The 16,225-nt window shown below is 40.1% G+C and overlaps 1 protein-coding gene across 1 annotated transcript in view; it reads right to left on the reverse strand.

Annotated features, from left to right (window-relative positions):
* Positions 1-2,810: 2,810 nt before the first annotated feature.
* Positions 2,811-16,225, reverse strand: part of shisal1b (shisa like 1b) — a 44,401-nt gene continuing 30,986 nt past the window's right edge. The window contains exon 5 of the mRNA XM_051952185.1: positions 2,811-5,958. Coding sequence (XP_051808145.1) covers position 5,958 — 1 coding nt within the window. The 3' untranslated portion in view covers positions 2,811-5,957. The remainder of the gene's footprint in view (positions 5,959-16,225) is intronic.

The raw sequence follows: 16,225 nt of genomic DNA on the forward strand, positions 1-16,225 counted from the left end.
GGATCTTAATGTGGTGTCAGTGCCACAGAAGATCCGGCCGGAGCAGACAGGGCTTTGCAGAGTCGAAGCCTAATGGAGTTTTAATAGATAAATGTTGGCAGGATGTATCTCAGGCTCCTCAATAACAGCAGGATGTAGAAATCCAGACAATGGTTTTTAAATGGTGATGGATGGCGGCAATTGGTTTCATATGTGCAGATGGGAAGAGCGTCGGTTACTGGCATACAGGAAGGAGGAGGACACAGATGGATCGAGTGGAGAAAAGATGGCAGCGTGAAGGAGCAGACCGATGAGCTGAAACCTGCAGGTTGATTGGCAGAGGAAGATGAGGGACAGGTGAAAGTAGCAGCCAGAGCTTATTAGGAAAGCTCAAAGGGACCCTGACAATGTGGTAACAAACTCTTGGCTGCCTTCGTGAAGGCCGGCAGCAGCAGGTGCCTGATTTGAAGCGAGGTGCTGCTTTAATGATGTCTCTGTGCTGGCTAGTTTTGGATGCTGCTCTGCCAGCCTGAAAAGGTCACTGCCTTAAGGCTGGACACATCTCCTCATGGTGTATTGATTGACTTTATAAAAAGCAAACATTCAGTCATTCGAAGGCTTGTGAAGTATTGAAATAGACAAAAGGCAGTGAAAGGTCATCGATGGAGTAAAGAACACCACTGAATACCTCAATAACGTACAGATTTTATCTTTAACCTCTCATAAGTTAATAAACAAGATCAAACTTTTTCCTTCTCTCCACCTCAGCGAGTCAATAAAATAAATAAAAACTTAATCTATATTTCCTCTTCAACTGACTGTTTGCTAAATCTTTAGTCCAGTCGTAGTTTAGTTTCGTCATCTTGGATTTATCTGTATGAAAAAACTGAGTCCTCTGGGCTGTCTAAAGAGCAATACTCATCATATAGGGAGGTGGATGACTTCTTTCTTATGGCCTTCACCAAAACCAAAGGCATCAGGAAAAAAGAAATGGATTAAACGGAGCATTTGAAGCCAAACTTACACTCCTGGTGCTTTGGTCACCCTTAATGACAGTATGTCTCTTTATACAGAGAGAAGTGCTCATCTGTACTCTCTGAGTTTATTTTTTGTACATGTACAAAATGAAAAATGTGTTTTTTGCAATGAAATTTTGGGTTTTACCAAAAAACACAGAAGAAGTGTCACTCCAATCGAACTGAGATGAAATAAGTTTAAAACTGTCAAAACAGATTTGTGGCCTCTGATAACTTGGAAGTACAGAAAAACATCGACCACTCGGATTGTACAGTGGTGTTACACAGACTTCTTCCTTACTAAAGATTTTTGGCTCAGCTCAAACATCGGCTTGCAGAAAACACAAAGCCGACAACGAACAAATGTTGTTGTTTTTTTTAGCTTGCCCCATTTTACACAGAATTAATTTTAATTAGTGACACCAGACATGACCTGCCACTGTCTTTTGTAATTTTAACCAGTGAACATGATGGTTAAACTGATGAAAAGTGCAGCTACCTGAATGTTTTGCACGCTGCTCTTTGCTATTTAAACAGAGTTCATGTCAAGGCAAAGCAAATCTGCATGTTTTGCCGGTCCAGGTGTGAGAACTCAGCTGCTTCCAAATCATTTTTCATGCTCAAGCTAATTTTCACTGGCATGTGAGCTGACACTGGCTGTCGCAAAGCAAATAAGTGTTGCCACATACCGAGGCCAAGATGGGAAAAAAACACATAAGAGTACAAATCCTCCTGTTGTCCTTATTTACGGGCACCAAAAAATGTTGTTTCCTTGTCTGAAAAAAATTCCAATAATTCCTTAAAAATTTCCCTTAAAAGTTTTATTTTAAAAAAATCTTCCAAATTTGGCAAGAAAATTTTTGTAAATATTTTCAAAAAATGAGTAAAAATCTTCCAAAAAATCTTAAAGATATATAAAGTGATTACATATATGTCAGTAAAAATTCTAATATTTTCTTGAAGAACATTCACAAAAAAATCAACCAAAATCCAGTGAAATTTGCTGGATTTTAGTAGATTTTTTTGGTGAATGTTCTTAAGAAACAATTAAAAAAAAATTTTTTCCACCAAAAAATGTTCACAGATTTCCCAAAAATGTTGAAAATGTGGACATCAGAAGTGTCACTGTGAAAAATTTATTTTAAAACTTTAAAATGGGTCCATTTTCGACCTGCAGGACAACAAAAGAGTTAAATGAATACCGAACTGGACCCCTGGTAGCTAATCTAAAGAGATGCTCAGGCAAGTTTGTCCTTATAATTCACTCTAAACTGCACTCTACATGGATCATTTCTCTGGTGAGCAATCTGATGCTTTATATGTGGAACATGTGGCTTTAAGATAGTATAATATATATCATTAAGTGCATATGTAAGACCCCCCTCCCCCCCTTTTTTAAACAAGAATTCTGCCTTTTATTCTAATTTCATTTCTAAACCCAACAGCTGGACACAATGTGTTTTCACTGAGTGATGATAATTAGCTACCTAACCAGTTAAAATATGCAAACTACAGTTGTCAATTTAGCTGACAAAATGAAGGGTTGCCAAAAAATGTGTAAAACAGGACATGGATAAATGATTAAATGTGTTCACCAAGAACCTCAGAAGACAGGAAAACTCTGGAGTTGGCAAAATTACAGCAGCCAGAGAAAAACGGGGGATTAAAGTAGAATGTTTTTCAAAAGCAGCATTAAAAAATATATAGTTTCGACTCTAATAACCTCAAACTAACTTTTGTCTGCTTCAGGCTGCCATAGCAACTTGGCTTTTAGTGTTCTTTTTTTTTTTCCAAAGAGCACTTGACACAAAGGGATTTAAACACACTGGAAAAGATAAAACTTTATTTCTCCCTGTCGTGACGATACAAAGTCAACAAGTGCAAGAACAATCCAACCGAAAACGGTACTGAACATTCTATCTAGTAGGAAATACATAGACAGAACGCGGTGCACATTAGCATCATCACCACCACACCCAAAAAGTGAGGTATCAACCACTACAAAGCTTCTGTGTACAGGTGGGTATTCAACTGTAAGGCAACTGTTACCATGACAACCTGGAGAGACTGAAACAGATGTGCGCTTCCTTCTTCCCATCGTCTTTTTTTTTATTTATTTTTTTTACATTTTTTAACATTTTTTTGTAACATGGGAAGAGGGTTGAGCGGATACGATTTACAGTACCACATCACATCAGGCCAGACTGTTTTCAACAAAACAGAAAACATCACACAACCAAGTTGTAACATTAAAAAAAATAAAAAATAACAGAAAAAAACAGGGGAAAGGCTCCTCATTTGTCTATGAGGGAATCCATAGTTGACCCTGCTACTACTCATGAAAGGCAAACCGCAGCTTTTATAATTCCCTGGGTGTGACTACTGTATTACATTATCGGTGATAAGAGCAAACCTCTTCTGTCTTATTACAGGTCAAAACACGCAACATGAAGCCCTGAAAGGCAACATACTCTTTAATACATCCGATTTTTCCGCACTTATGCAGCATTGAGGACTAATTAAATCTGCTTTGTCCTGCTGCACCTGTTAAAAATCTCTCCTCCCTGTTTGCTGCTGCTGTTCACACTGTGGGAATAAGGAGGCAGCTAGCCGGGGGAGAAAGAGAGGGCGATCGAGAGAGAGTAATTTTGAACCACTGCTGAACTCTGGGCCAATTATTTCACTTGGACACATCCTGCTTCTCTGCCCCTGAAAGCGATGGCACAAGTCTGCTGGAGCGCGCACGCAATTAAACTTTCGCTATTGAAATGGGAATTAACTTGCTCTAACAACTCAGCAAATTTGAATATTATTGCTGATAACGGAGGACGACGCTGGCAGGCCCCTTCACGGCACTCGACTGCAGCTCTGTTAGGCTCCACTTAAACTTCATGAAACAGGGAGGTGAGAGATGTAGGCCACATTCAGGTCCCACGGCTGGCTCCCGTTAGCTTTTCATCCGACCGGGGATCCTGTGAACGCACAGCATCAACAGCTGTCAGGTGACCAGCTGCAGGTGGAGGACTGGGACTCCCTCCTCCTACTGTACCTCACACCTCCTCGATAATGTAAAAAGTGGAACTGACAGCAGCAGCATTTTATGGATGGTTGATTCAAGTTTGACCGTGAGGGTAAAAACTTTTCCTTCATTGCAGAGCTGAAACTGTTTATCAATCAGTCAGCTGATTATAACTCTGCAGCTATTCATTCATTTATCAAGCAAAAATACCAAACTGTTCTCTCGTTTCAGCTCCTCCGATGTAATAATTTTCTGCCTATCTTCCGTCCAAGTGATCGTGATTTAAATCTTTGAATGAGGACTGTTGTTTTAAATACAAAAGACAACAACATCGTCAAACTACTGGAGGTATTTTTCAACATTTTCTGAGTAAATAACTAAATAATTAAGAATAAAATGAATCTTTAGTGGTGGTGCGAGATTATTTCATTTTACTAATGTATTCGCTGTTTGTTAAACCCAAATGCCACATAATCACTGCTTAGAAAATCTCAGTTCTTGGGCTGTTGGTTAAATAAAACAAACATTCAAACACATGACCCCGGGCTGCTGTAAATTATAACGGCCATCGTTCACCACACTGAGAGGGCAAGTAATGATTACTTGCAGCCGTAAACTAAGAGCTCTCCTTCACACACTGATCATTATTGAACCCTTTTTCTCCTACAAAGCTGACACAGAAATCTTTGGAGGTCTTTTTGAGATGAGTTCGTCATCCAGAAATGTCCATGTCATCGACTCCACCTTCTTATTAACTGCAAACTGAGCTGAAACGTCTATGATACACCTCAGTGATTACACGCTGCTCATTTTTGCCGGCCCCTCTGGCTTCTACATACCACATCATCCCTCTGATTAAGCTACTGTACATTATTGCTGACAGTGAGGGGGGTTAATGGATGTATTTTTTTTTTCCATTTTCTATTATGGCTAATCACTTACAATTGTCTATTAGCAATGCGGGATACAGAACTTAAAAAGAACTAGCATCATATTGCTAAGCAGATTCAGGCAGCTCCAGTACTGAGGAAAGCTGCTGGATGGGGTAAAGGAGGACACTGTCATGAACTAACTGTATAAGTCAGGATATCAGAAGTGTTTCTAGGTTAAGTTTATGCTTGTAAAGGTATCCCTGATCCTCATTAATGTTTTGGATGAAGAGAGAGAAATCTTGATGACCTCCAGTCAAACCTTTCGACCTACAGCGGTGACACTGTATGTCCTCGTCAGACACAATACAGAGAAATCACTTGTTTCGCCGAAGGAGAAAACATTTCATACAAGATGTTGTTTTTCAACAGACCTTTTGTCTGGTTTCAGTAGGTAACAAAACATTCTACTCTAAGTGAGATGCTCAGCATCAACCTAAGCCGTTACATGTTCAGAAAGTTCGCCACTCATATACTTCTCTGACTAGTTCACATAAATAAATCACCAAATAGATAACCCACAACTGTGTCTAACTGCTACTGAACACAAAATGACACAGCAGTGTAATTAACATTTTATATCTAGAAAGATGAGCTCTTTTTTTGCCTTTTTTCCCCCCATTTTAAACACGCAAGCCTTCTCACTTGCGAGTACAGTCTATCCAGTTCAGCTGAGATTTGTTTGGGATACACCAGGCCTGGACAGCCGTTTCATGAGCAGGTGAATTTATCTGTCTCTGCTCTGCTGTGGCGGCAGCAGTGCGCTCCTCTTTGTGTCCTCGCAGCCTTTGTTCAGCTGTTTCTAATTGCCATATAGGCCTGCTTCTGTCAGTCCAGGGGTGTTTTGTGCTCATTAGAAAGGGGCAGTAGTCACTTCTAACTACTACAGTATGGCTAGCCCACCAGCGGTGTTGTGTCAGCGGTCCGGAGAAGGGCGACTGTGGGACATCTCCTCTGTACCATGTAAGGAAACCAGGCGTTGCTACTCTTCTGTTGGTCCACTCGCAGCATTATTCTGCCCAGGAGAAATGAAAAGAGAGACTGAGCGTTAAAAGTTCATTCTTGGTCATAGAAATGAAAGACACTTTTACAGTTTTTCAGAAGCTTTTAATCCAATGTGGGAATTTTCATCAGGAGTGGTTGATTTGTCATGAAGATGATTTAGTTGTAATCAGGGAACCTCAGAATGGATTTTCTGTCATGCCGTATCTCTCGTTGTACTGTGTATGTATCCAGTGTCTCTCACAGGATGACCTCTGTCATCAGATGATGTAACCGGCTCTGGTTTGCTTTATAAAATGCTTCTGGTTTTCATTAGACTGCTGAAACAGGAAGACTCAAGAGACTGAATGAACAACAGAAGCCGACAACACAGCAGTCTGTGATCTAGAGGTCATCTCAGGTAGAAAATGTTGGACTCTTTTCCCTACGAGTTTCAAGAAGTGGATTTATACTCATTCCTGTGATTTGTACACTGCATGTACACATTTGGTATATTATTATCTGCATGTCCCCCTTTTTTTTATTAACAATAATTCGTTGGCGTTCCTTCTCCAGCCACACACAGTCTGGGACACACTACCAGGTTCATTTCCCAGTGGGACTTGTTGACTGATCAGTTATGTACGTAGACATTAAACTGCATGATTAGTTGGAGCCAATCCATATTTACGATGACTTCTCTTGATGCCAAACCATTCGCCTGATGAAGATCTGGCACTGAAATGTGATGGACAAATGTATTTTTGCAAGTTAAACCGTGTATGGGAGACTTTTTGAGAAGCTGTCCCTGTTCTACACACCTGTCTTGAGAAAATGCCATGCCTTTATTGAAAGTCCTATTTTCACCTCCTACACCAACAACAAAACATTCTGTAGCCCTCTGAGTAATGGATTTACAGAGCACAAAACATTTCCAACCAATTTGTTACCTGTGAATCAAATCCCAATAAGAAAATGTGATTTAGTAGCACACATATTTCTCAGGCCGTGTGTTTTCTAAAATGTATTTTATGACCAGAGCTGACAAAACTCAGATCCACTGGGGTATCAGACATATTGACACACAGACTCAAAACATTGAGTACAACCCTGGTTTCTTAAGTCACAGTGGAATCATGAAAACCTCTACTGTGACCAACACAGTTCCAGCACCGACTGGAAAGGCGAGTTGATGGATGGACTGATGAGGTCATTCACACGGACCACCAGAAACCATCTGTTAACAGAGACAGATGTATGATTACACATCCATATAGGCCCATCATCCATCCATCCATCCATCCATCCATCCATCCATCCATCCATCCATCCATCCATCCATCCATCCATCCATCCATCCATCCATCCATCCATCCATCCATCAGCTACAGCATACCTCCTTTATCCTTTAGAGCAGGGGTGTCTAACGCATTTCAGTTCCGGGGCCATATTCAGCCCAATTTGATCTCAAGTGGGCTGGACCAGTAAAATCAGAGCATTATAACCTACAAATAACCACAACTCCAAATTTTCATTTGATTTAGTGCAATAAAAGTACATTCTGAAAATGTTCACATTTAAGGAATTATCTTTTTACAAAACATTAGGAACAACCAGAAATTTCTGAAGAAGAATATGTTCAATTTCAACAATATTATGTCTCAGTTTACACATTACAACGAACAGATAACAGAGTATCAACAAAGGCACAAAACATTTAGACATCTGGAACTGAACAATATAGTATTTCACTTTATGCTCAAAACGACAAAAGTCAGACAAAAAAAACCAAAACAAGACAAAATAGTTCAAAAATGAGACACAAAATGACAAAAAAAAGTTGACAAACAACATGGAACAAAACAAAAAAGAGAAAAAATATTAGTCAAAAAAGTAACAAAGCGGCAAAAAAATGGAAAAAAAACACATGCAAGAGAAAAATAGATACAAAACAACAAAAACGATACATAAAATAATGAATAAAGCGAACACAAGATGACAAAAAAGGAATACCCCATTGAAACACAGCAAACACAAAACAACAGAAATGAGGAACAAAACAATAAAAACATGAGACAAACGACAAAAGTGAGACAAATGAAGACTAAAAACAACACAGGCAAGACAAAATATTACAAAAAATGAGACACAAAGCAACAGAAGAACAGTGAACAATGTAGTATTTCACTTTATGATCAAAACAACTTGTCATGATCTTGAAATTATTTTAAATTTATAGTTTTACAAATGTGCAATCTGCAGTTCATGTCTTCTTTGTAATTTTTGCACTTTGCAAAGTCGTCCCGCGGCCCAGATTGGACCCTCTGGTGGGCCAGTTTTGGCCTACGTGTTTGACACCCCTGCTTTAGAGGGTCATGAGGAGCTGATGTCATCTGTTACTATGTGAATACATTTCCATACATGTGATAACAATGTAGCTATCTCCATGACAACTGGCATACTCCACCTACTGATGAAGGCCATGAGATATGGTTTATATCAATAGAAAAACAAGTGAATAAAGAAAACATGTTGTAGGATCACAGATGTAGTTTTTTTTTTTAAAGCTCTTATACAAATGGAACACACAGTGAAAGCAGTTAAGAAATGGAGGATATGTTGTTGCTTTATTCTCTCCAAAAAGCAATTTTATAGCCAGGAGTTCACGTCTGCGTCATCAAATTCCACTTAGTTGCCACAGAAGTTGTTTGGGAAAAAATTGCTTGGATCCTACTGAACAACACAGACATGCTTTTAGCTTCATGGCTGAAAACGGTCTCGGATTACGATGTGTGCGCTCTGAGCTTCATGTTCCACACTGATCTTTATATAACAACACATTGGCTCCAAAATCAGTTCAAGGCCCAAAAACACAAAAACTAATAAAATGGGGCAGCTTTGCTTTTCAAAAAGCAATCAGATTTACAGGAATATTTTACAAGTCTGTAATTCTTGTAAAGACTTTAAGCCCACCCTGGCTCTATGAATCACATCCACCGAGCCCACTTCTGCTGCCCAAAACAATATAACTATAGTGTAATGGGAAAATAAGTTTCCACTTTCCTCACCTTATTGATGTTTTACCTTGCGTTCTTCGAAGGACACAGCAATGTTGGGGTTTTTTTTTAATCAGAAAAGTGACACACGGGGCTTTTAGGACTTGAAGGGTATTCTACTGCACTCTAGAGAGAACGACTAAAATATAAAGTAAATGCGTGACAACACATCTAATAAAAGATCACAAACTCTGCACAAAAATAGGCAGAAAAAACTGCAACCTCGCTTGCTTTGGGCGATGCCAGAAGTCATTCCACAGCTTTCAAAGAGGTAAACCTGTTCTCCTGTTTTCTCCCTTTGGCAGAACTCTGCATCTGGCTGCCTTTGTAGCATCTATGATGTTAATTAACTCACACCACATGGACGGTGTTGGCTTAATTGGACAAGGTCTTGGCATGGCGCTCTGCGGACAGACAGGCCAGGAATAATTTCATAATGTACAATTCTATTATTACCATAGAAAACCAGCCAGCGAGTTCAAAGATGGATGTAAATATGCAGGAGACAGAGCTGGGCTTTGATCATGTACTGACACAAAAAAACAAGGAAAAAAATTGCAAAATGCTTTTTTCAGCCCACCTGAGTTGAGAAAAGTATAGTAGCTCTGCAGACAGTTGAGCAAGGGGCTTAAGTGCTGGCGGTAGAGACGGCCGCCTATGACCAAAGTGATGTAACAGACAGACTGTGATAGAGTCTGAATTCACTAGACTGGGTGGTAACGCTGAGTCACTGCAGGCTGACTGTAAAGAGGCAGTGTTACGACGGCGGGTGAGTCAGGTATACGCTGAATGTGGTGACAGATGCCACTTCACATGGACCAGTCTACCCAATGGCGGCGCTCAGCTGGCCCAGTAAGCTGCCATCCTCGAGTGAGTGGGTGGACACTGGCACCAGAGGCTGCTGGAGATCGGTGCCAAGGGATTTATCAAACGTCAAGAGACTATGTGACATGTTCTGGTTGATCTGCAGTGGTGTCATTTGATGTTGCCCAACATCTAAATCCTCACACTTTTATCTATGACACTTCTGGCTGATGCTCAGCATACATTAAACCAGCGTCGAATCATGCATTTTTAATTCTGCCACCAAGCATGAGCAAAGGAGCAGGTTCTTTTCTCTTTTTTAATCTTGATTGCGTAGCTATTTTTGCACAGTAAGTCATGATCAGCACTGACTAAAGACAAAATAAATTTCTTTAAACTATGCAGCGAAGCCAGACTGAGATGACAGCAGCAGATCAGATTTATTTTAGCTCTGAGAGGGAGAGTGTCAGAGCGGGCACACTACACAAGGAATACCAAATAGGTGATGATATAGAAGACTCTCACTGCCAGATCTTTTAAATTTTCCCTGTCGTGTCAGGATGCCCAGATTAAGAAGATGCTTCTCAGTACCACTAATTGCAAGAAGTGGACGAGGTGTGGGCACAAACTGGGAACACGGCCAAAACTTTAATGCCCTAATAGCCATGGGTGGATAACAGGCTGGGCTGTAGAGCTGCTGAGACCTTTTTGGCAACAAAGCAAGAACTTCTAGGAACAGCTGAGATCAGTGCTGTTTGAAGGCTGGCATGAGAGTCCCACAAAGACGAGTGATGCTAAAATGTTGATTTTTTTTCTCCTGTGATACTATAATATCTTATTGAAGAGGTTCCCAGTAGTTGTTGTACCACCACAGCATGATGCAATAATTTAAATGGATTTTAAACTGGATATTTAAAAGGAGTAATCTGACATTTTGCTGAGATGAGAAAATCAATCCCACCGATCGATCGTTCATCCGGTGTTTTTCCTGGCTCAGAATTGGCCTCAGAAAGGTGACTATGCATGACAGTAAGCAAAAGAGCTCCATGTATAGTAAAGGAAGTGAGTCTGCCTTATTTGGCAGAAATCAATGCAAACACAACTGAAACAGCCAGTTAGCTTATCTGAGCATGAAGACTAGAAACAGGAGGCCTGGCTTACCTCTGCCCAAACTACACTCAAAAAAAATATAAACGCAATGCTTTTGTTTTTACTCCCATTTTTTATGAGATGAACTCAAAGATGTAAAACTTTTTCCACATACACAATATCACCATTTCTCTCAAATATTGTTGACAAATCTGTCTAAATCTGTGACAGTGAGCACTTCTCCTTTGCTGAGATAATCCATCCCACCTCACAGGTGTGCCATATCAAGATGCTGATTAGACACTATGATTAGTGCACAGGTGTGCCTTAGACTGCCCACAATAAGACTGTGATCCTGGAATAATTGTTGCTTCAGCTTATCTGCTTCTTTTTTTTAAAGTAGGTTTAATCAGGTTTTAGTGTCCTCTGTTTCAAAGCAACGGAAGAGATTATTTCACAAATGTATCTGTTATTTGCAGCTATTTTGCCTTCTGCGCTCACTTTCAAACAACTGTGCAAGTGTTGCTCTGGTGTTACAACACAGTGGATTTCAGGACTGTCCTATTGAGTCATTATAGCTGGGAGATTATTGGTTACCATGAAAATAAATATAGTGAAGATTAACCTTAGACCAATCCTATTTGTGTGCTTATTTTCTCCCGAACACAAATATGTAGATATTTTTTTCCAAACTCATTATTTAAGCTTTTCAAATTAGCTGAGAAAATACCCAGCATCTGAACTGCAAAATAACCTTTTACAGTACAAATAAATCTAGATGGGAATCCCTGCATTCGAAGGCTCAGGTCTTCATTCTTTGACATTTTACTTGATTTACAAGCCTGTGTAGATCAATCAAACTAGCAGCAATGACTGCAGAGAAAGACGCACCCAGGCCAGTGATCACGCCATGAATTAATACAGGAAAAGATTGACTTTCAGACAGTAGCATTTGAAATATTGTCTTTTTATCTATCATTGACGTGGTTGTAAGTGCCACATTACCCTGTGACTAAACTCCCATCTGCTGGCAATTTCCTGCTTGCAGTGTAGCACAGTGCATCCTTCCTATCAAGTGAAGATAAACCACAGTATCTGACTTGGCAGACCCGTTGTTTCGCTCTCGTCTGGTTCGTACATCATTTGGTGAAGAATGAGACACTAAAGGTTCCTTTATTTGTTCAAACTGGAGTGAATATGTGAATAAGAGGTTTTAATAAAGGGTATCCACAGAGAGAAAATAACAGTTTCTCGGGCCGCCCACACCGAACCCCCAGCAGATCTGCAGCAGTACATACAGTACCAGCCTGCTCACGTAGCGATATGGTAAGCAGGAATCCCACACGCTGAACACCAAGCTGCACTTTCTCTGTATATGTGGAGAAATTATCTGATACTCTCGAATGGCTGTCAGGATTACTCTGCTGCACTGGTTACCATTTGTGGAGGATTCCTAAGTTGCTGTGTGATCAGGCTGTTTTTAGATGCTGCCGTGCCAGTTGTGGGACTTGACCCCGTCTCTGTTTGTTTACATTTGGCCAGCAGATGTTCAACTAAGTGGACCTAGTTTTCTGAGCCATTACCCTGGGTCCTCTCTGGGGATGAAGATCTGTGGCCCCGCAAGTAAAACTCACTGTGTGGGCAACATCATCTGCATACATACAGTATCACCCACTCTGGTTGTTTAGCACATTTATGAAAAAATAGAAGCATTATCTGAATTCTGAGAAGTGCTCCGTTGAGTGAAACTGCAAAACAGGCTATTCTAATCGTGCCCCAGAAACTGCTTGCGGCTGAATTTAGCTCCCAGCATCTGTCACTTCTTTTTTTTACTGATGTGAGTGATTATACATGAGCATTTTTAGCTCTTGTTAAATGGTGTCCTGCTTATTAAAAAGCGGTCACACCTTTATTTAGAAAAGCAGTTGCACAAGATAATACCACACCACTATCTGCAGTTCTCATTACTCATCATCAGCATGAATTAGCATGAACTTAGCATGTTCTCGTTTTCCAGACTCACTTAGACAACGAGCGTTTTGCTGCAGATTCAAGCGCCTTTGAATAGACATCTTCTGGCTCAAAGCTGGAATCCTGCCAGCAGAGGTCAACCGAGCCAGTCTATGATTGATGAGTCCTATCATACCAAACTGACTTCACGTCTAATGAGGATGCTCCGTGGATATGTCCAGTCTTAGCTAACCATATTTCCACCAGCAGAGCAGCCCCAAGATCCCTCTGCAGCATCCCAGCTATTCTATCTATGGCTCTCACAGTCCACACTGCTTCTCACAGCCATTTGTCAAATCTCTGCCCACATTAAATTATCATGACCCAGAGAGATGTCTACCTCTAGGAAGACACTGAGCTCCAGTCAGACAGATAGGGTGCACGGTGTCTGAGACGGAGAACTGAATGAAAAATTGACTGCATGAAAATGTTAGTTTGTTCAGGCTCTGCTGTGTGATTGTGTAGCTATATTATGAAAGTTTGAACAATGCCTGGCAAAAGAAGAGAAGTTCCTTGCGGCAACAGTGTGTTATTGTACACTCCTGGCATCGTAAATCATCTCCTATGTTTTAACAACAGTCACATGCAGCCTAACGCACCTCCTGCAACTGCTCTCAAAGGTAATAAAAAGATAAACTGAAAGGATAGCAGATGGTGTTTTGCCACAGAAACTCCATGAATGGTTTCTAATGTGACTCAGAGTCGGCTCATTCAGGTTGAGTTAGGCGCCCCAGGCGGCCAGTGGAGCCTTCACATTATCCTGTACTTTTCTATTCATTAATAATGACAGCTCCCTAATGAGCCGGTCAGACTTAAAACCAAGAAATTTCTTCAACCCAAAAATTCTCTTTTATAAAGAAGTAGAAGTAGAGACAGAGTGCAGCTATTTTCAGATGAAAGCCAAACACAGATCAGATGTTTTGCAGAAAAGTATCCATTAGTGGCAGAAGGGTAGATTTTTAAAATAATAAAGTCTGTAATCCAGACTGCTGCGTTGATTTTGAAGGAACCAGTTATAACGTCACTGATTGGCTGTAATCGTGTGTGTGTGCTGCATCTATGGTGGTGTTTGCATGGAGCTCTCAACGAGGAATTCAAGGAAGCAGGAAGCCTGATGTTTGAGCTTCCTCGCTGTTGGTTTGGGGAAAGTATGCTAAAAATGCTCTAATTTGTCCTCCTAGATGGCGTCTCTGCTTTGCTGCATTCTATGTAACAAGACAGAGAGCAGAAAGAAAAAGACAAAGACAAGAAAATGAGATCCAAAGAGAAACTGTGCAACAAAGAAATTATGTAAAACAACATTTCTTAAAGGGACCACTGAATGCGGACTCCAAGAATCTGTTTCATTCATTGTTTTTCTGAACAACAGCAACAGAGTCTGCATTGGAAATATGCTTATCAGAGCACAATAAGTTTTATTGTGCAATAGTCAGCACAAGTCTGTGTAACTCATCCTACTGTACGGCTGTCGCTTTTGAAGGCTTCAGTCCTTTTGTTGTGTTGTGTTTTTGCTTTGTGTTTCTGAACTATAAAAGACAGTGAACCGATATAAACAAACCACATTTTTGTTTGACTGGACACTATAATTTTACCAATTATAGAAATTCTGTATCCATCACTGTGATGTCAGAGCTTCAGCTGGGTTACCTAAATGTGCGTTGGAGGTTAAAATTAATAGAAGCTCTGAAATAAACATAGTACTCTTAACTAAATTAAGGTAATTAGAGGAGTAGCACAGCATGTTTTAATAAATGAAACATTTATACGTGTGTTTTGGGGGTCCCAGTGGCCAGCACCTCACTGTGCCCATTCTTCACTTATAAATTATTTTGTTAAATTAACCGAAAAAACAAAACAACACAAATATGTTCAGAATAACTTAACTGGTCATTGCAATGCTTTGCTGGTATTGCTAAGTAGGGCAACAATCAGTGGGACAACCACTACACAAAAGATGCATTTTTTAAAAAATTCTCAAATGTTACTGTACTGTATTGTGTATTTCAGTGTCAACTATGATAATTAAGTTAATGGACTTGATACATAAAAATAAACATCTTGGTGTAAACATTTATTTTAATTTAACCCTTTACGCTTCAGTGCGTCGTAGGTGTACCACCGGCGGTACACCTACTAATTTGCATAGGAATTTCAAGAATGTCCGACGGCTGCAAACACAATTATACAAACACTATACACCGATGGAAAGCTTAGATTCTCATGAATCCGCCGGTATAAACCACTTTCAGATGTGATTACCACAGCGGGTGAGAAAAACACATTTGTCCGACAAAAACAAATATTCATCCATCCGTTCTCTATACACGGCTTAAAACTGATTAGGGTCACTTGGAGCCTATCGCAGCTGACTTAGGGCGAAGGCAGGGGACACCCTGGACCAGTCGCTCGTCTGTGACAGGGCTACATATGGAGTCAAACAATCACACTCACACCTACAGACAATTTAGAATTACAGAATGTCTTTGGACTGTGGGTGGAAGCCGGAGAACCGGGAGGAAACCCACACATGCACAGGGAGAACACGCAAACTTCATGCAGAAAGATCCCAGGAAGGCCGGGAGTGCTAACCACAGAGCCACTTTGCAGTCTGTGGATTTTTAATATTTAACTTTAAAATAAAAACAACAAACTACACAGATAGTTTGAAAATCACTGAATTTGATCTGGTAATTGTCTGACCTGATAATCAGTTGGTTTCTAATTGCAATATTCACTTAAAACTATGGGGATGGCTAGTAAATACGTCATCGAGTCCAAAAACGTCACTTCCGTGTCCTACCAAACCAACGATATAATGGTGCTGTGTTGTGTCCCGTGTTGCAACAATAGAAATGATGTAAATAAAACGATATCTTTCTACTGCTTTCCTCTGGACGAAAAGGAGAAGAGAAGATGGCTGACACTGATAAGGTAAGTCGGATTTCTAATCTTAGAAAATACATTTAGCACCGGGAGCTAACGTGAGCTAGCTAGTATTAGCCGCTTGAATCATGTTATCTTTTTGTGTTACGAGGAGTGTTTGGGCCACATTACAAAAGAAACTAAAAGTGGTCGAGATTAAAGTCTCTGATAATAAGTTTATACTTTTAATTTATAAGAATAAAGTCTGCCGAGGGAGACTTTTGTCCCAGTTTTGGGGACTTGGACTTGCTTGACCAATCTGCCCAAAATACTCGACTTGACTAGGATATGGGTCTATGTGACTTGGATTTAATTGAGTCCAATACTTGGACTGACTTGCTAAAAATGTTTGGCTAAGATTATTTTAACTGTTATGGATTCATGATTAGTGTAAAGAGATGCGTAGTTATTTACATATGC

This window comes from Acanthochromis polyacanthus, chromosome 8, assembly GCF_021347895.1.
Source record: "Acanthochromis polyacanthus isolate Apoly-LR-REF ecotype Palm Island chromosome 8, KAUST_Apoly_ChrSc, whole genome shotgun sequence".
Taxonomy (NCBI): domain Eukaryota; kingdom Metazoa; phylum Chordata; class Actinopteri; family Pomacentridae; genus Acanthochromis; species Acanthochromis polyacanthus.